The 24,575-nt window shown below is 41.0% G+C and overlaps 1 protein-coding gene across 2 annotated transcripts in view; it reads right to left on the bottom strand.

Moving 5' to 3' along the window:
- Window positions 1-3,767: 3,767 nt before the first annotated feature.
- spag9b (sperm associated antigen 9b) overlaps window positions 3,768-24,575 on the bottom strand; it is a 39,063-nt gene continuing 18,255 nt past the window's right edge. The window contains exons 5-30 of one of the 2 annotated variants that reach the window (XM_067576351.1): window positions 22,284-22,431; window positions 20,638-20,715; window positions 18,699-19,185; window positions 18,463-18,556; window positions 16,709-16,833; window positions 16,131-16,188; window positions 15,647-15,799; window positions 15,462-15,519; window positions 15,247-15,377; window positions 15,037-15,093; window positions 13,701-13,880; window positions 12,797-12,926; window positions 12,603-12,692; window positions 12,351-12,512; window positions 12,025-12,196; window positions 11,239-11,451; window positions 11,001-11,157; window positions 10,680-10,808; window positions 10,509-10,589; window positions 10,324-10,391; window positions 10,077-10,225; window positions 8,789-8,960; window positions 8,590-8,703; window positions 8,316-8,495; window positions 6,615-6,746; window positions 3,768-6,523 (exon numbers count right to left, since the gene is read on the bottom strand). In XM_067576351.1, coding sequence (XP_067432452.1) covers window positions 6,405-6,523; window positions 6,615-6,746; window positions 8,316-8,495; window positions 8,590-8,703; window positions 8,789-8,960; window positions 10,077-10,225; window positions 10,324-10,391; window positions 10,509-10,589; window positions 10,680-10,808; window positions 11,001-11,157; window positions 11,239-11,451; window positions 12,025-12,196; window positions 12,351-12,512; window positions 12,603-12,692; window positions 12,797-12,926; window positions 13,701-13,880; window positions 15,037-15,093; window positions 15,247-15,377; window positions 15,462-15,519; window positions 15,647-15,799; window positions 16,131-16,188; window positions 16,709-16,833; window positions 18,463-18,556; window positions 18,699-19,185; window positions 20,638-20,715; window positions 22,284-22,431 — 3,637 coding nt within the window. In that variant the 3' untranslated portion in view covers window positions 3,768-6,404. The remainder of the gene's footprint in view (window positions 6,524-6,614; window positions 6,747-8,315; window positions 8,496-8,589; window positions 8,704-8,788; window positions 8,961-10,076; window positions 10,226-10,323; window positions 10,392-10,508; window positions 10,590-10,679; window positions 10,809-11,000; window positions 11,158-11,238; window positions 11,452-12,024; window positions 12,197-12,350; window positions 12,513-12,602; window positions 12,693-12,796; window positions 12,927-13,700; window positions 13,881-15,036; window positions 15,094-15,246; window positions 15,378-15,461; window positions 15,520-15,646; window positions 15,800-16,130; window positions 16,189-16,708; window positions 16,834-18,462; window positions 18,557-18,698; window positions 19,186-20,637; window positions 20,716-22,283; window positions 22,432-24,575) is intronic. The other variant, XM_067576352.1, reaches the window with a different exon arrangement.

Raw genomic sequence — 24,575 nt, 5'->3', positions numbered from 1 at the left:
ACGAGGGCTGTGACACGCAACACAGACAACGAGCTGCGTAAATACACACGTACTCAAAGGTGTGTTGTTGCTCTCTTCTGGAGTGTGACTGTGTGTGTGCCTTTGTGCATTACTCATGATTCATGCTGAATAGATGCACAACAGCAAATCTGTCTCCAGGAGAGGGTGAATTTCTGAAGTCAACGCAGCGATTTCTACCTCGTGCGTTTGCCTTCTTGTGGTGAAAATGTGGCATTCAGCAAAGTCAGCACCCACCTCATTACACCCATGTGTGACCTTCTGTGAAAAATACAAGACCACACACACACACACACACACACACACACACACACACACACACACACACACACATATACACACAATAAGCTTCCTTTTACAGCATGTTCTTTGCAGGATTTGACCTCAAAGCAACTCGGTGTTACTGTAAACAAACATTTGCAGTGGTATTAGTAGGTCAGCTGACCTGGAGCATCCCAGTCAGCAGTTACCACAAAAAGACCAAAAGGTTATGGAAGAGGGACCTGGATAACCCCCCCCCCTCTCACCCCTCCATACAACCCTAGAGCCGCCATCTGGCTACCTTACATAACTGTGGAGTAGATTATTAAATGGTGCTCTTAGCTTGGGCTCGTTTTTGCTAGGCTGGTATAAATGTTTCACAATAGTATAGAGTGGTATAATGGATTATAACAATAGTATAGAGTGTCATAAGGATGAAATAGTTATTAGTTTTATGAAAAGAAAATCTCATATATCTCATATATGGCCTTGGTGTCCTCAGTGGTAGTAACGGCCCTACATTTTAAACTGTGGGCTGCCAGTCCAAAGTTATGGTGTTTTTACTCCAACCAAACAGATGAGTGCAGCTATAATAGTAAATAATAATACTAAAGTCAACAAACTAATTTAATTATATCAGTTGCACAGAAATACAGTATCTACCTCAGTTTTTGCTAGCATTAGCAAACATTAGCCACCATTAGTTACTGGTACTACATACCAGACTGAGCAAGCATGTTGTGTTTCATTACTTACACCCATCTACTGATGAAGACTGTGAGATTTGGATAAAAGATCCAGAAGAAGCTAGTCAGTGGACTTTAAGTTAAAGGAATAGCATGACATTTTGGGAAATAAGCAATATTTGGGCTTTTTTTGTCAAGAGTTAGGTGAGAAGATACCACTCTTATGCCTGTAGCTACTCTAAATATGAAGCTACAGTCAGCAGGTGATTAGCTTAGCTAAGCATAAAGACTCAGCAAGAAACTAGCCTGGCACTGTCTAAAGTTTAAAAACACATCTACCAGCACCTTTAAAGCTCAGAGTTAACCTATGTGCTGGTATTTCTTAAACTAATTGTGCCTGACCAGGAAGCACATGACTCTCTGTAAAACCACAACTCATTTTGACATTTTTGTTTGCATAGTAAAATTAACATGTCAGCCAAATTTGTTTCCCCCTCCATCTTGTCTTTATGCTAGGCTAATCACCTGCTGGCTCTAGCTTCATATTTAGCATACAGACTTGAGAGTCTTATTGATTTTTCTTTATTTAGCCTAAAGAAAGAAGAATAGGCATATTTCTCACTACTCCTTTAAGATTATTTTGTCTAACTAATATATTCAGGGTCAAGAATAATCTTTCATGCTCAACAGTTTACAGGTGTTTGATGGTTTTCTTCTTTTTTTATCATTAGACATTGTGAGGAGGTGTTCTACCAGTTTACATCTTCTAAGAAAGCCTGAGCTGAAAGTTAGAAAGAGAAAAACCTACTTCACTGTTGTCATGTGAAAACCTTCTATTGCCTTTTTTGATTTTAACATTTCTGACTGCAGTTGAAGGACATGCAGCTTTTTGAAAAAACTAAACAAAAACCTGGTCTTCTCCTGATAAACTGTCATTTAAAAGGTTATCAACCGACAGGACCGTTACGCTGTCTTGCACCACGGTCACCAGGCTACCGTACAGTCTATATCTACAGGATTGTATCTATTACTAAACCTCCTACTACACTATCATTACTGTGATCCATGACAGTCAGGCTTTCTCCAAAGAGCTTGGGAAGAGATTAAAGCCTCTCTATCTGCCTCTCACCCTGCTAAGCACCAGTTCAGCCTCACTCAGTGGGCTGAAACCAGGGCCTTGAATAGAACAGGAGTGGACCAATCACAGGCAGGGGAGTGGTGCTTCTGCCCTGTCCTTTTAATAAAGTCACTGAGAAAACATTACCACACTATAGTTCAAGCACGCCACCTAGTGTTGGTGAGGAGAAGCATGTAGGCTCTCCTTGGAGACGTGAGTAGGAGTGAGTGTGTTTACCTACAGTATTAATACCTGGCAGGTTTTATTATAACATGAGGTGATATTGTGGGCCTGATACTGTCTGTACCTGAGTCACTTAAACACAAGCACACTGACAAGAGACAAACACTCACAGAAACATGAGACGACATCTGCCCAGCAATAGAAAAATCAATAGTCTTGAATGAGCCTAACAAACTGCACCAGGATTAAATGAATGTGTTGAGTGACAGAAAATTAAGCACCAACTATTTTTGAATATTTGTTTCTCAAATGTGAAATTTGACTGTTGCTCTGACAAAACAACACATCTGATCTTCACTTTGAGCTGTAAGAAACATAGATGTCATAGAGACCAAATGATTAATCAAGAAAATAATCAGTAGATTGATCAAATATGAAAATAGTCATAATCATGAATGCTCATTCTGCTTGTTATCACATCATCGTGAGTCTGAGTCCAGTGTGATATACAGTATGTGAATGGGTAAGATGCAACATATTATACAACTTTGAAGTATCAGATTCACAACAGTGGGGTAATTTATAAGTAGCAGGAAAATAAATAATAAAAAAAAGTTTTAAAAAATGTCTCCATTAGCTGGATTTTGCTACTCAGTAAATGAAAATACTCTTTACAAACCCTCAGATTGGCTGCCTGCTGCTCTTTTATTTCTATAGAATATTCTTGTTTTATTTAAGTGACATTTAAAGAGAACAAATCTGCTCACTGTGAAGCTGAAGCCTGGTGTCAAAGTGGCTTATTAGCTTTATTTTAACTGCAGCAGATCTAAAAGCGCTAGTATCGAGTGGAATAGAGTACAGATATTTAAGAAAAGACATTGTAAACTGGCTCACATTCACAATGCAGTGGTAAAGAGGATTGACTGTAACATTGTGAAGCCTGAGGTGAACCTACACCTGAAAACTCCTGGAGGATAAGTTACCATGGTAACTTACAAAAAAAAAGAATAATTAAAACCCGGTTTATTAAAATAATCCTGGTTTAACTGGTAATCTTGCTTTTTGAAACACACCTCTGGTGAGTCACAGATCATGTTGGTTTTACCCTCCTTGACTTTGACCTTGCAGTGCTGCAGCACACAGGTAAAGACGTGCTGCGACTCATCTCTGATGTGGGGGAAAAACGACACAGCGAGCAGACACGTTTTTGCCCACAAAATCTGCTTTAATTGATTGTTAAAAATAAGTAAGGCTAGAGACGCTGTAGGAGTACAAGATGGTGTGTGTGTACTGCTGACTTGGAGCAGAGGGAGTCCCTGCCAAGCTAATGACAAGCATTATGCAGATGAGAGCGATGACACAGACCTGTGGAGGAGGGCGAGACTTCCAGAGAAAAGTTTCCTGTATCGTGCTGTGGTGGGATGAAGTTCACTTTAAAACTCCCCCTCCCCTCCCCCTGCAGTGGAGATGAAAACTGATTGTGTCAGTGTCTCGACTTTTGAAAAAAAAAAAAAAAAAAAAAAAAAAAAAAACAGGCCTCGCTCGCTCTCCTCTCCCTCCAGAGACATAGTGCATAGCTGAGTAAAGTCACCCCCTACAAAAGAAATTCATATCATTGCAATAGCAACAATAAACCCAAGCCATTTTCATGTTTCATACATATATAATCATATATATTCATATTCAATGTACAAAGATACATTCTGAATTGCAAAGGCTCAATCATTGAAATAAATACTGAAATGGCTAAACTGCAATAACATTTCTCTCCTCTCTTGGAGAGAAGACACACACACACACACACACACACACACTCTCATGATGAGGACGAGCCTCGTCTGATACAAAGAGCACAGAACACAAAACATACCAGTGCAGTCTACTGGTACACAGAGGCCAGAGATATACTGTATCTCATATTACATATCTTGTGTACTAGATGTTTGGCTGCCATCAGTCTAAAAGACAGACATTAAAAAAAAAACCCAAAAAAAGGTCATAAAAATAGATTTAAAACATTTTTTTCTGAAAGATGTTTTGCAATCAGGAGGGGATATTGCTGAGAATGTCAAATGTCTTGTAGAAAACGGGGGGGGGCAGAGCGGTGGTGTGAATGTTCGAGTTCGGACCTCGAAATGTCAAGATAAGGGTTAGAGACTGGGTGGGTGGGGTGGGGGTGGGGGGTTACGTAATCGTCGGTGCGGCCGCTTGTTTTAAACCTCTCGTAAGTAGCAGGTCACGCGTGTTCTCTTCTCTCACACCCGGAAAATATTCAGCATCAAAAGTCTAAAAATATATCTTATCTACACCCCAGGAGTTCTGTTACAAAAAGCTCGCATGTTATCTATATGGAGGCAAACACGCTGCTGAAAGGTGCCGCGTTCAGATGACACACGTAATGTTTCAGCATGCGGCCAACTATCCGTCTTTAAAATCTTTTAACCTTTGGTAGCAAACGTTAACATTCTTTCAAGAAAAAAAATAAATACTTTGTCACACTTGAAAAGCCTTTAAGTCCTTTTCAAACCGTGATACCTAAGGCAGCTGTCAATATTCATATCAATATTTCTGAAGTGTCTACTAGCTGGAGCTGGTGGAGACTGAGAGACGTTGGATTAAATACACGGTCTATGAATGTGTCAGCATTGCAACCAAACTTAAAGGATTTACAGTATGTAGTGGTGGATACATTCTCATTTCATAATTTTGTCAATGGAAGTGTCGCTGAGTTCAAGAAGGTAACTGCTACCTTTATTACAGCCCCAGTTTGTCACAGTGCCAAGCATCAGATTGTCTGAAAAATGAATACCTGCCATCTTTGAAAAACACTGAAGGCATTTTCAGAATTCTCAAAGAATTGTTTTAACCATCTGAATGAAAAGATATAAAAAAAGAAAAGATTTTTAGTCTGTTTTTCCAATTTTAAATGTATTTCTTAATCCAGGTAGCCAGAAATCACATAGTATCACATCCTTACTCTTTTTTTTTTAAACAAGCAAATATTAACATGTCATTTTTGTGTAAAAATATTAAATATTTTTTCCTATTTTGGTTCAGGTTCTGGTTGTGCAAATTCAGAAAGATGATGTGTCATTTACGGCTAACATCTTTGTTAAGATCAGGAAATGGAGATGCAATCTTTTTATCTATTTAATCGACTATTTCTTCATCCAGATGGTTAGAAGAGTCTTTCAGGATTATGAAAATATCTTCAACACAGTGATTAGTGTTATTAAGCAAACATCAGCAGTTATTTATTTTCCAGAAATGCTTAGCTCTGTGATTTGAATGTAATTGTAACACATGAGAGTCACAAACTGGGGCTACTTTAATTCTGTGTTGAATATTTTGTTAACTCAGGGCCATCCTCTGCTCTCACACACATGACAGATGAATCTGTGATGTATTGCATTTGCCTTGAATAAACCCTGACCCAGAGACGTCTGACATTGATTCAATTTCTTGTCTTGAATCAAGCTACAATCAGAAGCCAAGTTCTCAGATGAAAAAAAAAAAAAAAATTAAAAATCAACATGAAACAGGATCTGTCATCACAAACCTCTTCAGATCGGCTCCTGTGCATTATTGCCCGAATGTTATGTTATTGAAGGGTAACTGGGGGGAAACACACAGGTGATATGGCTTGCATTCAACCAATCATTTGTCTTTCAAACGACTGATTTATGCTCTCAGTCCAGCGTCAGGAGACGGTGGCTGGACTGTAGGGAGGGAGCCTCCAATTGTCAGGATGCAAATGCAAATGAAACAAACAAAAAAGTAAAAGATTTTGTACTCAAATAATATTAAAAGAAGAGCAAGAGGCATTATAACTGATTGGAATTCAAAATCCTTAAAATAAACATGAAAAACAATAAAACAAAAAATAGGAAAAGAACGAGTAATAAAACAATAAACATGCAGTTGTGTGTTTGTGCTGCTCCTTCTCCCTGCAGGGAGCAGCTTCTGCTTGTTTCATTCTTATTGTTCAGCTTTGAGGAAGAAAAAAAAAAAAACAGAAAGTGCTGATTAAACTCGCGCCTGCTGAGGGGAGTCGTCCTCCTGAACTCCTCCTGCAGGCCGGCGGGTTTGAGAGGAAGGCAAATCAGGCCTCATGGAGGGGGGGGGTCAGAGGTCAGAGTTCAGTCCTCGTTGGCCAGGACCTGCCAGACGATGAGGTGGCTGCGCTCGGCTTTAGCCAGGGGGGTCTGCAGTTTCATGGAGGGTTCCTCGCCCTCCTCCGCCTCGCCGTCCTCGTCACCTGGACACATACGGACAACATCGTGTTCTCCTCTGCAGCTACCGTAGCCGTGACAGTGATTGTTTATATCCTTCTCGTGTAATGAACTCACCCATCCTGAAGTCGATGTAGCCTTCTCCTCCGCTCATCACCAACATGGACTTGCTTCCTTCCTGAGATGTGGCGTCTGCCGCCTTCTCGCCCGCTGCCTCTCCTGCACCCGCCGCAGAAGGAACTGAGTGACCTGAAAGCACAGAGACACAAACTGTGAATAACACCAAACACGTCCAGCGTGCTGAAGCTGCTGCAGCAAGCTCAGAAAATTATTTACATATGGGCCTGAATACCAGATACTTTCTCATTAACATTGTGTTTGAATGCAGAGGGCGCCGGTGTAACACTTGCTCCTACAGACTCTGGTTTGTATTTGAACCTCCTGACTACATGGGAAAGAAGGGATGTGTGCTGTTGTGTAGGTTGACTTTTGCTGCTTGTGATTACGTTGCGCCTCCTTTTTAGCAAATATGTGAGCAGCTACAGTGTGAAGGAAAGTAGAAAATGAAAGACTTTCTTCTACATCAGTGACAAACATCCAGTGTTTTTTTACACAGCACTGCTAATTAGCAGTTATGGTGACTGCTCACAGTGTGTTTGTGTTTTATCATGTGTTCATAACAATATGATAAGAGAAGTTGCTCTAATATAGTATTCAACCATCCTAAACGCAGTGAAGAGTCATTAGGGTCAGTCTAGTTTCTCATGACCTGGGCTTATTATAGTGTAACAAGCTGATCTTATATTTCATTAAAGTTATATTGTTTATAAAATATATCACATATGGATGAATTGATTGAATTCATGTTGGTAAATCAGATTCTAGACCAACAAAGCAACAATCAGCTGGTTTAGTGATTATTTATCATATCATGTATCATTGTTACAGATAAAACAGCATCAGAGCTCTGCAGTTTTCACCTCAGAAACATAGAGCTGCTGCTGCAACACAAAGTGAGCTAGTTGAACAAACTGTAAGCTAGTTAACGCTGAACATAACAAAGATGTGTGTGACAAAGATGAACTTTTTAATCTGATAACTGTGGTGGGGGCGCATGACCTCAAAAATGTGGATGTGTCTTCCCCACTTTTCATGTATTTCATGTTTCACTTTTACAACAGAAAAGGCCCAATTTCCTCAAATTAAAAGGACCCAATATGGCTTAGTTTGAGACACAGATCAATGTTAATTACTGTTACAACACAGAATTTTTATAATGAGAACTAGCAGCTCACAGACTACGTGGTCTCTTGCCTTCTCTAAGACAGCACAGCAAAACTATATCCTATTCTTGCACAAAATATATGAATTCAAGCACTTTCAATGACCCATGTCTCTTTAGTTCTACTTTCAGAAACTTTTTCTCAAATTCACACTTCTCTTTGAAGGATTTCGAGGACCTGTGGGAACCCAGCTGTCTCCTTGGACTAACAGTATCTCTTCCCAAACAGGACTAATATGATGAAGTCTTCCTCATCTTCTTTTTCCAAAAACAAGTAGGGGTGGTGTTACATTCAGGCTGATACAGTATTTCACTATATGCAGATAAAGGCCCACTGATGTTATTACAAGGGAACCATCTTCATCACACATCACTGTATGGATACAATCCTTAACTAAAAAGATGAGAGATTCACAAGTTTCAGAGTAAAAAGATAAATTTACTTAATAAAACAACTTTTGCTTTTTAATTGGCTTTGATTTCTGAGTTTAGTAAGATGCAGCACGTTAGGGTGAGCTAAGGTAATGTTTGTGTACCTGGGACGGCGGTGAAGAATTTGACAGCATCCCTGTGTCCATGGAAACAGAGCTGAGCGTGAGCCATGGAGCAGTATGGAACAAACGTCCCGGCTGTCACTTTGTCACCGCTGTCCTCTCCGTAGACGCGAACCACACTTCCTGGTTGGTTACCTGCTGCTTTGGGTACCTTGTTGGCTGCTAAAAACAGGAAGTTACACCTGCGTTATTACCTGAAACATTAAGTGTTCACTGAGCATTAAAAAAAAGAAATTAAATGATATCTTTAACTCACACTCTGTCAGAGGGATGGAGATGATGACTCCATTGCCGGTGCCGATCCACAGACGATTACATGACACCATGAGAGCTGTGATCCTCACAAAGGAGAAGCCCAGTTTCCCCGTACCTGAGAGAAAGGTATAAATGATCTAAGTTCATACTGATGTGTTTAACGCAGGATAGATATTTGGTTTCAGACAGGGAGGACTGACCCAGCATCTTGCTGACGTAGGGCTCGATGTCGACGTCCTGGAGGTGTTGGAAGGTGTGAGCGTGGAACAGCCTGAGAGTAGAGTCCAGCCTGATGGACACCCAGATGCCGTCACCGTCCCAGGCCAGCTGACGCACCTGGCTATCCTTACGAGGGTGGGCGTCAAATGACTTCTGCAGAGGGAGACAAGGAGGATTTTTTTGAAAAGTTGATCATACTGTGTATTGTTCTTATTTTATTAATTGTATCTGAAGAGGGAAGAACATATGGCTTCAAAATGTCTTCAATGCAGTAACATGAGACTGAATGTTGACTGTCACTTCCTGTCAGAGGCTACAGAGATGGAATATTAACTGTATTTACAACACATAGATGCATCTGTATTGTAGATTTCCGGATTCTGAGTACTCCGTCATCACAATGTTTGTATTTTGTGTTTCTGTGTATTAAACATTAATAATCATGTGATTGCGCGGAGCGATTAAGAAGAGAAGAAGTAAGAAGAGCGTTTTTAAGGTCAGTTCTTTTATCGGCACTTGAAGAAACTAGGGAGATTGCAAAATGGTTTGAATGTAACACATAAACACACTCACAGATCAGGCACCAAACTCTTGCCAGTAAAAAGCCAATAAGAATAATTTATCAAAACACCACAACAAACGACTTTTTCAACTGTTACGCCTGCAGTTCCACAGCCAATAGCATATTTAGGCTAATATCAAATGTTATGAACAAGCTAAAACGAAAGCTTAATTAACCATGTATCTTAACATTTAGCAAATTCCTGTAGGCTGAGACGGCGGTCCCCACTCCCACACCAGCTGCTCCTCCCTCTAAAAGCCTCATCTGGCCAGCAGTTAATTAGGATGACAGAGGACAGCATCAATGAGTGATAGTGATGATTTCTACATTGTGTTCTACATTCTTTTTAAACTTCAAGTGACTTCTAGAAACAGTACCAGAGCGATTAAGAGTATTGATACTGATAAAATCCTAATGATACCCATCCGTAGAAGTGATTTCACTGGTGAAATCAGAACTCTATAGTTGTATTTTTGGAGACAACTGTGTCTGAAACTTTATTCCTTGGGTCCATTAAAATGCATTGAATCTGCTATAGGACCATCAAAGGCCTCCATTATAATTTATTGAACAAATGCATGTATTCATGGTGTATTGCAGAATTCCTGTGTGAAAAAGAAAAAAAAAATCCTCTTCTGTCTCAAACAAAACTTTATAATGAGTGAATTTGCATAAAACGTGTGTGTGGGGGAGGAAGATGACTATACCTCTATCTTCATGGCTTTGGGCTGCACCACATAGATCTTGTTCCTGTAGCCGCACCACACCTTGTCGTGCACCACGGTCATGCAGCGGATAGAGTGGTGAGGTCTCCCCAAGTCCAACAGATGGTAGTTGGTCAGATCCCACTGTCCATCTGACGCAAACAGAGGAAGTCAAGATATAAGGTCATATTAACAGATAAATAACTGGCTTATTTTAAAAGAGGAGCTCGTGAAGCTGGTGTTTGCTCACCTGCTCCTCGGTGGAAAATGGCTAATGTGCCATCAGAGAGACCGACCAGTACGCGCCCTTTCACATGACTGTGGGAGAGAAACAGCTAAATTCTCACAGGCCAGATAAGACTTTAAAAATAGGAGCGGGATAAGAAAAGGTTGCGATGAATTCGTGCAGCTGTCAATTATCTAAAATGAACTCACACTATGCCGAGCACGGAGTCCTTCAGCTTTATAGAATGGAGACACTTCTTCCACTGAGCCACAGACGAGTGGACGTACACGCTGGAGAAATTACAATCATCAGATTACTTAAAGTCTGGTCGCATACAGAAATGTGGTGAAAATGAATATATATAGAAATTTAAATCTCACTATCCATTCTGTGCTCCCAGCCACATAGTGGGCAGGACGCTGCTCATCTTCTGAGCTTCCTCTCTCATCAGGTCCTGCTCCTCTGCAGCGGGGTTCGAACTCACGCCGTCTTTCACCAGATCACTCTCCCTGACGGTCAGAGACGACAGCGAGACACAGCAGCCATGTAGTGAGACAGCTTCAGGTTTCATCAACGAACAGTAAATGGTTTTACAGTGATTTGATGTTGTTACTCGGTGGTTTGTTTATGGCCGTACTAATAAAACTGGCAGCTTTATTGGAATAACTGAATTGTATGTACGATGATCCTCCTGATGTTACCTCTGAGAGTAGTTGGCTGGAGTCTCTGCTGTCTGCTGAGCTCCCAGTGGATCGGTGAAGACGTGTTCGGTGTAGACTCCCCTCAGGCTCTCTCTCTGGTCAGCGGGCCCTGCGCTGGCCTCCGTGGCCTCTGTGGCTTCCTCTGCTGCTCTGGATTCTGTAAAGAGGACGGTTTGTCAGTGAACACCTCATACATGTGCGGCAGGTTAACGCTTGTGGTTTATTTTGTTACTCTTACCCGCTTCTCCGTCTGTGTCTCCTGAACTGTCTGCTGTCTGAGGAATAGCTGCTGCTCCTTCAGCTGCACAGCCCACCACGGTGATGCCTCCCAGCACACTGTCGCCGCCTGCTGAGCTGCTGTTGGTGGCTGACGAGCTGCCGTCTCCAACGGGTCCCGCCTCGGAGTTCAGAGACACTTCTTCACCAGCTGGATAGTCTGTCTCTCTGGCACCTGAATAACAAAATACATACGTATATGAACATGAACTGGGAAACATTCTGTCCCTTGAAATGTGTACAATTCCTCTGGGAGGCAATCAGGAAAACTGCAGTTGTCCCCTCCAGACCTGAACTGGAAAGATGCTCAGTGGTGTCTGAGATTTCACGGTGACTCTGATCAGTGATCAAACACAATATGACTGATTTCTACAGACAATACTGTATGTTTACCTCCACCTGCAAACTATACAGTGCAATGGAGAACAGTGAACATACAGTACAATCACTGTGCACCTTTCGGCACATATTATCCATCTGACTTTCTAGATTTCCTAACCCGATTGTGTAAAAAGTAAGCATTATTTGTACATATAAATGTGTTTGTACACAGCTTGTAACGTAGATCTGCATCAACCTGTAAATCCATCAGTGAAGGAACTGAATATATGTTTAGTTGGTTCTTTAACAACACTTGTGTCATCTTCAGTAGATATTTAACTATAGAAGTATCTCTTTTCTCTGCTGTAAAGAAAACTGTTGAGTTGCAGCGACAATCAGACACACATATCCATGTCCATCAGCTGACCTGGTACGCTGGCGATGCAGAGGACGTGGGAGTTACAAACAAAGAAGCCCTCCAGTATGTTTCCAGGCTGGTTAGCATCAATGACCACAGCTTTAGTGGTGGACTCGGTGCTGGTGCAAATCCACACCAACGACGACATCTCTTCCTGCTGCCGCAGCTCCTTCTGCTGGTCCTGCAGAGACACATGATAGAAGACAGGGAGGTGTTACCATCAAACATTGTGTGTTTTTCTATCTACTCTCAATATTCCAGGATGATTGAAGTTTGATTTGAATTATTTATGATACTATGTTGATAAAAATTGCATTGAGAACGTAGAATCTGACCTTGAGTTCTTGATCCAGTTTATCCAGGCTGCTCTGAGATCCTATTTTCTTTCTAGGGCTCTCTGGTCCAGACACATCACTGTAAAACACACTGGCTCCCACGATAGAACCTCCGTCTCTGGTTTTACCTCCGGACAGGTTCACGCCGGCAGCACACCACAGCTGAAGCATGGACACACACGATTACAGCAGGCAAATACAATGAGATATCACACTACTTGCACAAAACACACCAAAGCTGGAAGAAAATACCTTCATAGAAGCATCTTTCTCGTCCAGTGGTCTCAGGAAGACGGGAACTGGTAGGTTCTTCAGCTTACCTTCTGCCTGACCACCATTAGCCTGAAAAATAAAATAAAAAAAGTTTCACAGCTTGTTTCTGTTTTAAGCTGACATCACAGGACTTCTACCATCACCTCAAGAGGCAGAGCTACTCGTCTACTTACTTTGTACTTCTTAGGCAGACTCCAGCCGTATGCTTGCACTCTGCCGTCCTCCTTCTGGACGTGGGCTTTGACCTGCTCGTACTGTGCCCTCTTCTGTTCTCGCCTGGATACCGTGCTATCAGCCGCAGCTCTGTGGGACACAAAAATAGCTTGTTAACAAAGATGTTTTTTCTACGGTAGTTAGGTTTCCCCCAAATATGAATGAAACATGGACAGTTACTGAGAGCAGTTTGTTGAAAATTGCATTAAAAATGACAGTTCAGGTGTTTGTGGATCATTGGTTGGTACTTCACATGTTCTAAACATTCCTGCAAGTCATTTCAATTCAACATGTTGTCTCACTGATGGGAATGAGTTACTAAATGTGGTTTTTATATTTTAAAAATAATTCAAAAGGTATAAACATGAAGATGTGGACTAACAGGTACATCATTCATTGGATACTTGATGATGATGTCATCCTGTGTCATCAGCATTATATGGACCCATGCAGGGAAATCAAATAACTGTGACTGACAACAAGTCATGTGACACTTTGCTGCTTCTTATGTGTATATTTATCTTCTGCTGCCAACCAGCCTCTGCTGTCAAAAACAGCTCACAGAGAAATAATTATTCATGAGTGTTATTAGTCAAGACTGTAACTGAAGCTCATGTATCATATCGTATATAAATAGGGACAAACATAGAAATGGGATAAGAGCGTGGTAAAAGAAAGAGGCGTTTTGTAGCATAATATTATAGTGATGGTTGCTGTGTGGTTGCTATGTTTCACTTGTTTCATGTGAAAAATGGCTAAAAAGGACACAAGCTCAGCACACCTGTTTTAACTCCTTTTGACTTTGTGACACTAAAATGCTGACGTGTCTACTACAGGCCTTTTCCAACAGCATCACTGACTTACTCCTCATTGAGGAAATCAAAGGCTTTGCTCTTGTCGCTTGGCAGCTGCTGCAGGGCGCTGCTCCTCTTCTTGACGGACGGCTGGATCTGAGAGGTGGGTGCATTGTACTTGACGTTCACGGGGGCCTCCGCCGCCGGCTTCTTGGCCGTCCCTCCCGACGAGCTGAATAAACGGCTGAAACTGGAGGTGTAAGGGCGGGGAAGTGGGACGGAAAAAAAGAGAAAGAGCACACAGACAAACATATAGAGGGGTGGACACAAGCGGTAGCTCCAGCGGCAGAGGTAGGGTTCAACATTTAAGGGTAAGTCCGCCAAAAAAAAAAGATCCTTTCCCATCCCATGCCAACAAACCATGCCAACTTTCATACAGGTAGCAGTCACACTGATGTGCATATTCCCATTAACATGTCATAAACTAAATGTCCTATCTCACAAATACAGGAGCAGAGCATCGGAGCAGCTGTCCACTCAGAATGCCGGAGAGCAGGGAGCGCAGGGTTAATAGTGGGCACCGACTAGGACGTTAGTCAACAACACAAAGCAAAACAGGCCTGGACAGAAACACATTTCAATTCCATCTAACTCTACAGTAAGACCACAAATTATTTATTACATCTGAGTCTACATGTAGCTTTCTATTAAATATCTAACAGCATAAACTGAACATCTGTAACCTATATATATAATAAATAAGCTGTCTTAAGTGTAAATTTAAGAGCATTTTTGCTTCATTTTGACCGACAGACTTTTCCCATATTCCCTCCTTCCCTCCCATCTCCATAGCAACCCCCTCAACACACCTCCTGCACACAGACATCACAACATCAGGCAGAATATAGAGGGACACACAAAAACAGGGCAGGAGAGATGACACATTCATCAGATTTTTGCTTCTGGTATACGCACATCTGTCCCAAGTCCCTCTGCCACAAACCTGCCCCACATGACGTCCACCTTCAAAACCAAACCAAACTCATTCCTGCTAAAACTCAACAAAGGAGAGCTTCAGTCACATGACATTTCATTCCTATGCGAGCAGACGCAAGTGTGTTAAAGTTATGGTGATCATGCTGAGTTTCTGTCATGCTTGATTGTTTACGGCTTTCTTTAACGTTTACTAGTTTTATTGTCTCTCCTCTGTTAAGAGTTTATTGTCGAAACACCAGAAGCCAGTCAACTTAGGCACAGTTACATGTCAGAGATTTACCTACATCCTGGAGAAAACAACCATACACATGAAATACAAAAGAAAAGCAAAATGAAGAATATAAATAACACAGTAAATCGCACAGTGGTTGATGTTTAAGAGATAGAATGAAATGAAAAGAGGAGCTTACAACTGCCAGAGGCTGGACTTCTTCTTCTCTGGAAGAGCTGGGTTCTCCTTTGAAGCCCTGAGAGAAGAAAATCACTTTAGATTCAATTAAATGTGTTTAGAAGGGCTGTTAATCTCACTTTGTGTCTGATTTGTCTGTGTGTGTGTGTGTCTTATGTCAACATATGAGCTCTCTCATGATTACACTTCACATTTCTTCCTCCTCTCTTACCGGATCATCTCCGTCCATCTGACGGCCTCCTGCAGCTCCATTAGCCTCTCTTTATACTGGTTCCTCTCCATCAGGACTCTGGCCATCTCCACTCTGGTGAAGCGCTTCCTCTGTGCTGTGGGCACGTCGCTCTGCAGGAACAGCAGGAACCAGCATGAGATCACTGAAAACACACAGTATCGCACAAGCGGACACAACAAGTATGAAGGACTCACGTCGTCCTCATTCTCAATCTTTGTCTTCTGTTTGCCGTCCTCAAGCTCCGCTCGAATCCTGCAAGACAGTACGCAGGTCACGTTACAAGTCTTCAACATCCATGTGCATACATTATAACCCTATAATCCAATGTATGAACTGTTGAGCAGTCAGATTTTCATGATCAAAGTCCAAAACAACTCACTTCTTGAGTTCCTCTTCTAATTCTTTGTTCTTCTCCTCCAGTTTGTTCTTGGCCTGAGTGACGGCGTCCAGCTCTCCTCGCAGGACCTCCTTCTCACAGGACAGCTCATCCAACTGTGCAATCAGGTCGTTCTTCACCACGTTCAAAGCGTTTCTGAGAACAAATACACACGCCTGTAATCATACATGTGACATGCACGATAAACAGAAGGTGGCAGCACTGTGCTGTTTGTTTTTATGAACTCTTAAATGTTCTCATTTTGGCTCATTATCAATATCAATCTTAAGAATAAAGTGATATAAGCTTGTAGATAAAAGAAAGGCAATACCTCTTGGAAATGGATTTTAGCTTTATATCTATCCAAACTATGCATATGTACATCATTTAAACTGCAAACTGATTTAATGTCAGGGTGATAGTTTTGAATCTGGTATTCATACTCATGAAGGAGAGATGGCTTAAGAATGTTATTAAGAGCACTAACTTGGTCTCCAGCAGCTGGGAGTTCTCTTGGATAAGATGTTCGACTTCACGTCCCATACCTGCAAAAATCAACAAAATGAACATATCTATTCATGTGCTCCATCGTGAAGAAGAAAAACATATAAATATTAATTAAAAAATCGTGTGAATAAAGAAGTGTTCCCTACTCCTATCCTACACACTAACATATTGTTCCCTCCTTCTTACCTAAAAAGTTGTAGTCTGAGAGTCATGCAAGAGATGATGCAGATCAGAGAGAAGTAACAGATTAATTAACATTCCTGTAAACTTAATCCAGTCTCACAGCACAGAACCACCAGTCTAATCTGCTCTAGTGCAACCACATGAAAACCACAGAAGGAGCTGAAACTGAGAATCAGGGAAACAAACCACAAGAACAAGGAGCTGGTTGAGTTTATTGATACACACCAGAAAACTCGTCTGTAAGGACGATAAAGCCCGACAGCCGGAAAAAAAAGACAATTCAGAGAATACGAGAGGGGGGAAGAAGATAGTTTGTAAAAGTAGAGACTGTGAGCAAATCATTAGACTGAGTTATAAGAGAGTGAGGCTTCTTACCCAGCAGGTCTGCTCCTTCGTCTACGTCTCCTATGAGGTCGTTTCCTGCAGACGACAGCTCCTCAAACAGAGACTCAGTGTTACGGTCGAATGCTAGATTCTCTATGCCGCCTTTAGCTGGTGTGCTGGATGGACAGATGAGAGAAGATGATCATTTTACTAAACATCAGCCTCAAAATACATGTAAACAATTCTACACACCAAAAGAAAAACAGAATGAAAAGAAAATTATAAGAAGTTGTGATGTGGACACTAGAGAAGTCAAACTTACAGGATAAAGTTATAGTACTGACAAGTATGACCTGACATATCTTATTCTTTTTGTGCCATTGAGCTCCATTGTTGTGCAAAAAAAATTTTAAAAACACATCAATGAGTCACACTGACATGCTGACATGTTCCTTCATCACCATGAACACAAACAATGTAGTTTATTTTGACTCAATCACATCACATTTGAATCAATCAGCAGCTGAAAATAGTTCCCAACAAACGCTCTATTTCCTCCTGTTTGAGTGATGTTTGCTAGAAACTACAGTTCCTGCTGTTTCAGGGAAATACTGAACCTTTAAAAAAATAAAACTAGATATTTAAGTTCATTTTTGATCAGCAGTTGTTGATATAAAAAACACACCACAAGGTCCATTTAGTAGTTGTTCAGGAGCTATCATAATCTTCCTATATATATTTATATGCTGCTTTTTTAAGATTTAAATGTTCTACAAGAAAAAATGGACTTGGGGTTGAATAATGCAGAATATTTAATATTTTCTCACAATTGATTAACCATTATTTTCAAAGCATTTTCAAGCAAAAATACCAAACATTCCCTTGTTCCAGCTTGTAAAAGAAAACTGAATCACAGGTTATCATTTGATGTATTTCTTCAATATATCATACATGTTTCAGACAGTGTTTAAGTTCAGTTTAGTGTTAGTTAGTGTTTCACACATGTTCTAAATTCCTCTGTGCTATATATATTCTAAACTTAGTTCTTTGCTGTGTAAGATGAGGCAGTTGTGTGTTTAACAGTTAAGTCTATTCTGTTGTACCCTTACCTGAGCCAGTGATAAGATAAACTGTAGTTATGTAGATGTTTATGTGTAAAACTGATAAGCTTTAGAGGATAGTGTGGTTTGTCCTTAATTTAATATAGCAGGGATGTTATTTTGTGATGCTACTTGGTGCATGCTTATGTACTGTCATATATGGTCGTAAAGAAAGACTGTTCCTAGGTTAGCTGAACTTCTGACCTATGTTTCTATCTGAGGGTTGGTTGCTGACCTGTAAGGTTAGTAAGCAGATGTCATAAATTCTGTACAAGTAGTATTTAAGGGACTGGTTAAGTGCCAACCTTTCAGACAAAGAAAAGATAGCTAGGTGGTACGTATCTTTGTCTCCAGAACTATGATGCATTATACTTCTGATTGTATTATTTGATTACACTATTTCATAACCTGACAATGCTCTCTTGTGTGTTTATTGAGTGATCAGCAATTTCCCATTACAAGCTTTACAATTGTAAGACTTTGCAGCTTTTCTTTGTCATTTATGATAGTCAATTGAGTATCTTTGGTTTTGTGCTGTTGGTTATAAAAAAAAAAGAAATGTGAAGACATCACCTTGAGCTTTACTCAATTGAACCAGGCATTTTCCAATATTTTGACAGTATATCTGACAGTTTATAGACCAAACAATAACTCGGTTAAGGTAAAAAATAATAAATAATAAAATGATTAGCCAATTGACCGTACCTTGTGGCTCTGCAGCCATCGAGGTCCATGTCCAGTTCAGGGGTGGACTCTATGATAGCCTGCACCTCAGACTTCTCCAGGTTGTCTGTTCCATCTAGTACAACCAGCAGACACACAAATATTAGTCTTCAAATTAACACACAAACACAAGAATTCTCTCTATTATTCAATGAAATACCCTACTGGTACTGTGCAGGCGTTAACATGATGGACGGCGCTCTAACTGCAGTACTGACCGTCAGCTTTGACAGGTGTGGTGGCAGAGTCCTGACCCTCCTGTCTGAGCTGACCCTGCTGTCCTTCCTGCACCGCCGAGATGTTCTTACTGCTCTCTGGCTTCCCGCTGTTCCTGTTCAGGTTCTTGTTGAGACCGTCTGAACCTTCCTCATCCTGCAGGGGTGTGTCCACGGATTCCATGGCAACGTCTGAAGCGGCTGCAGACAGGGGTGTGGCGGAGGCGGAGCCGCCCCCCAGACTGGAAACGGTACTCATACCGGCGGACGCTCCGTCGTGAGGAGACAGCGGCGTGGCGGACTGAGAGCTACCGCTGTGTGCAGATGTGGGGGTGTTTGATTTAGAGGCACCGTCCTGAGAGGACATAGGCGTGTTGGATTTGGATGCTCCGCCTTGTGAAGATGCTGGAGCTCCACTTTTTGAGACACTTCCTTGGTTGGATGGGGTGCCGGACTTGGAGCCTCTGCGGTTCGAATTGGCCAGTTCATCCTTAAGATAGGAAGCAGGAAATAAAGTCAGGGTGCACAAAAGACAACAAAAAGATACAACTAGGATCTTCATGAAGTATCATTAGTTATTTATTCATGGAACATTATGAACTTCCATTTAAAGCTGTGAAAGCAGGTAATGTGCAGCTTATTGATGCATATGCCAAAACACAATAAATCAAAACCATCACTCCATTCACAAAATAAACTTCAAAAGTTCATTCTTGGTCTTGAAAACAAAATAAACAACAACAACAAAAAAACCCCCACTCAACTCAAGATCCACTTTAATTACATATATGGTATTCATTAGGACACATTATGACAATTCTATCCACTGAGGAAGACCATGAAATGTGATTGAAAGCTCAGAAAAACGCTAGTAAGTGTATTTTGAGTTGAAGGAATAGTTTGACATTTTGGGGAATGAGAAGATTGTTACTGCTCTCATGTCTGTGTGCTGAATATGAAGCTAACACCGTTACCACTACCTGCCATTATTTTTAAGCCCTTCTTGGGGTCTCTCCTGGTTGCCTGGCAACCTCCCAGTGACTAGAGAAGATGGCGACTTCATATTTAACAGACAAGTATGAGACGTGTATGTATTGATCTTCTCATATAAGTCAGGGCAAGAAAAAGCCAGTAAGTGTAATTTAATAATCAGATTTTAATTTGACAAGCTTACATTGTTAATTTCTAGTAGACATTGTGGGTGTATGTGTGTAGCTTTGTATTTTGTATAATGTGTCCTGTGTGTTTTTTGCTTTGTGCTGTTATATGTTTTAATTATAAGAGACTGCAGATGAAAATGAGTTGAAGCTAACTCTGGTGCAGAACATCAAATGTTAACATTTATGTTTAAAACTGTACATTGTCCCAATAAATACAATACAGTAATAATTTCAAACTATTCCTTGAAGATTTGTTTGTCAAACTACATTAATCCACATACACCTCATCTATTAAATGAAATTAGGATAAATAAATAGATGTTAACACCAACTGTGTCAAACTTGCCATGCAGCTAAACCCAACACACAAAAATACACTAATCAAAACAACATGCGACTAGGACACTCCACCTTTCACCGATTCATCTTCACCAATCAATAAAACATACAGAAACAATCAAAACTGTTAATATAGCCTTAAAGATATGTATGTGAATCCTCCTGATATCTTTTTTCCTCTCAGTTATGTGAAGCTTTGAGCACTGAACCATCTCAGACTGTCACAACATGTCTTTCTGTTGCTCTAGAAGATGGTGGAGGTGGCGGGTCAGCAGCATGCAGTTTTCAGTGAGATAACAGGCGTTACCAGTATGTTAGCAGCATGTATTTCATCACATACAGCACAGTCTGCTGCACCACAACTACCACAGACCGTACAGCACAAGACTAGGTTAGTTTGTTGGACTCGGAGGTTAGGGTTTGTCCATGAGGAGCAGGTCTACCTGGTCCTGATCAGCCGCTTGTTTGGGCAAATTCTCCTGCGAACTTTCACCTTCCACTCTGATTGGATGTTCCTCAAACTGAGGGATATTAAAGGCTTTACTCATTTTTTTAAACATTCATCCAAACAATTAAAAAATGATGTCATACCACACAAAGGAAACTTAACCTAACACTAAATTAGGTAAGATGTAATGTATTTTATAATATGGATGTTGCAGGATCTTGTAAAATAAACAGGGAATTGTAATTTCTCATTAGAACTGATCTGAATAAAAGAAAGTAAAAACAAATGTGGGAAAAGCCTGAACTCTAGAAGTGACCCGAGTAGTGAACAGTAGTATTTATGGCTTCCTGTGGTCCAGAAGGCGACCTGGTTGGCATGATCTGTCTGTGTAATTGAATGAAAATGTACGGGCATCTGCAGTGCCAATCAAACACTAAGGTTTCAACAGCTCTTAGTCGCCTTGTGTGGCATGTAGATTTTCCAACCCCTGCATTGTTTTGATCTGTAATACCAGCAGCTTCAGTACTATAAATAGCACAGTGGCTGATGGAAAAAAAAAAAAAAAAAAAAAAAAATCAATGAGTAGAACAACAATGCATCTATACGGATCCCTCTGTCACCTTGAAACACAAAGATTTCAATAAACACAGAGGAGACTTTGAAGCGTTCACACACTGAACGAGATACTAAAAAGAGAAGAAAACGTTCTCTATACTGTTTGTTTTCTGAAACGTATTCCCTTTCTTGTCCCCTGTTCGTTTCTCTAAACTCACCTACCTCTCTCTTTCTGCACTGATGGGAGTATTCCCTTTCACATCGCTTGTCTGCCTGCTGATGTCACTCTATTGTTGCTATAGTAGCACTGAGCAGCCAACTGGGGGGTGAGTTTCACTCCTCTGCCGCTCTGCTGATGAAAGGATCTCGCCTAACCCTCCGAAAAATTCACACACACATACACCTCTCCCCATGGTGAGAGGGAAGGGATCACTAGCTGTAAATCTTTGGAAAATGTCAAGTCAGAGGACAAAACACAAAGGCAGCCCTGTGTATCTTGTACTGCGGGTAAACAGCAGAGTGAAGGAAATATACTGCATGACGCGATCTTACAAAAGTCCACATAACCTGAGTAAAAACATAGGTTACTTAAAATCAATTATGATTTCCGTCTGACCCCGTACTAGTGTAATTACGGCAAATGAATACTTATTAGGCGCTCATTAATATTCATGATGGAGCCTTGCTTGCAGCATGGTTTCCAACAGCAACAATGTGAAGACACTCTGTCCTTTCCACCCTCCCTTGAGGTTAAAGGCAGGCCCCCGAATGGTACCACTTCCTCCGCTTACTGGGCTCCAAGCCACCCCATTACACACACACACACACACACAAACTGCTAAAAATTCTGGACACACTGAACAATCCTTTCTCTCTGAATAGAAATGTACTCTTTGGTGTTCGCTGGCATTGAGTGTTGGCTTTTTTTTTTTCCACGCACTCTTTTAAGTGAATTGGAGATGATGTCACCGCTCTGATCCGTGGGAAGCACTACCAGCCAACTTCAGACAGTAACTTTCCACTTTATAGCTACTGATTCTTCTAAAACAAATCAATACTTCAAAGCAGGACTTGTGTGTGTCATACCTTGAGGCTTGTGTTGGATCGTGGATGGCTAAGGTTGTTGAATCTCCAGGGTTCAGATGGGGTGTCCACAGGTTCCCTCTGGACATCAGGGGTCATTCCATCAGTCCCAGGAAGCTGGAATATGCCCATGGATATGGGACGCTCCTTCCTGGATACACATAGACAAACAGAAAGAAGAATGGCTAAAAAGGAGAAAGAGCAATTCCGAAGAAAGGAATAGTGTTTGAGAGACCGACTCATTAGTCAAGTTACCGTTACGCTATAGTACATTGGAGGTGGCGGTGGAAGGTAATAGTGATTATATTCTCATCACTCAACAGAGCACTTGACCAACATGCTAATGTCCCAACAAGACATGAGTCAACAGCTTCACTAATGGCTCTGTAAACCTGTACTTCAGCACAATGGTGCTTTAAGCTAAATGCTAACAGGCGAGCAGGCATCATTTCTTACATTTGCTAATTAGCACTAAACACAAAGTACAGTCGAGGCTGATGGGAATGTGATTTTTGCAGGTATTTGGTCATAAACCAAAGTAATGGGAGAATTTAAAGTTTGACTTGTAGATGCTAAAAAAAAAAAAAGTCAAGAGATAACCAAAGTTAATACAGTTCAACCTGTAGGGAACATGAATGTCTGGACCAAATTTCATAGCAATCTATCCAATAGTTGTCAACACATTTCATTCAAAACTTCATGGTGTCAGTAGGATTCATCCTCTGGGTACCATGAATATCTGCCCCCAATTTCATGGCAATCCATCCAATAGTTGTTGAGATATCTCAGTCTGGACAAAAATTGTGGACCAACCAGTCGACCGTCATTGCCATCTATAGAGCCTCACCGCTAGTGTGGCTCAACAACGTGAAGAATTCTTTTGGTAGTATAGGAGACTTTATGCAAGGAAGGCAGTCCAGACAACAGCATGGTGCAAGAACATGTGATTTATACTGAGCAATAAAGAGTGTGTGGTATGGTATATATTTCACACTATATCAACCAGCTTGGACATTTTCTTATTAGTTTGAATGCTTCGGCCCTCTGTCTCCATGTTGTGATGAGGTTCCTAAAGAGACACTTGGTAGATGAGGCTTTAGTGTGGAGTGGTGAAATTTTTGCTACTGCACCTCACTGAGCCTGAAGTCGCTTACATAACAGATTATACATTTCATTTGCTTTTGCAAATTCATACGGGCAGATTGTTATTTCAGCCGGAATTTTAATCAGAGTATTTCACAGTACAGTGGCGACAGTTCAGTATAATGAGATGTTCAAGATCAATAAAGCAAAGCCAAACAAATTGTGATATGTGGGGACTGAGTTAAACTCCACAAAGAGGTGTTGTGGCAAAGGCTTCCCTTGAGACAGTTTGGCGCTGAAGTGGTGGGAAGAGAAATAAATCTGGTTGCCTCATAAACTCCATTACCTCCCACCTATTAGCTCAGGCAATAAACACAAATCCATTTGTATCTGTCTCTGGGATGGAGATTTATTGTGTGATGTGTGTGTTAGGAGGAGGTCAGCTGAGGATAAAACATCTCAAACTCTTGTAATAAAAATCACTTTGCCCTCTGTTTTGCAGGATGTGAACACATTTTTAACTTTTAAACATCATTTCACTACATCAGCTGTGATCACTTTGATATCAACAATATCCAATACATCACACTGACACACAGGAACACGCAGGGTTGTTGAAATAAAATTAAAAAATCCTCGTGCTGAGCCACTGTAACAGATCAGGAACAGCAGCTCGTCTCATTCCAGTGACTAGGTATAAAAAAGCATATTGTACTGTAGGAGCAGGACAATGGCCGCCACGGTGAAAAGAGCAGCCGGCAGGCAGCGATGAAAAGCTGCGGCCCAAAAACAATGGACACACCACCATATTGAGTGGAAGAGGTCACATGCGGGCCACTGATGGTCACCAAAGCTGCCTTTTGTTATTTGAACTGAGCAGTGAGGAAAAAAAAAAAAAAATCACATGCTCAGTATCAGTCCACTACTCATCTTGAAAATGATGAGTAAAGCATGAGAATGATCATAAACTATAAACTGTGGTGACACTGAAATAGGTGATGTAGTCTAGATATGACTGCCGTTTCTTCCTCGCTCTCTTGACCTACTTTCAGTTTGCAGTCTCATACTGTCTGACTATTTCACAGCCCCCACATGGCAGCAACACTGCGCCTGCATGGAGACAAACTGGCTGCTGCTACAAAGACAGAGATTATAGTGGATAGTGAGCAGGAAAAGATACAATAATCACACACACACACACACACAAACACA

This window comes from Thunnus thynnus, chromosome 20 (assembly GCF_963924715.1).
Source record: "Thunnus thynnus chromosome 20, fThuThy2.1, whole genome shotgun sequence".
Taxonomy (NCBI): Eukaryota; Metazoa; Chordata; class Actinopteri; order Scombriformes; family Scombridae; genus Thunnus; species Thunnus thynnus.
The sequence above is the reverse complement of the archived record's forward strand: the minus strand, read 5'-3'. Positions and strand labels throughout refer to the sequence as shown.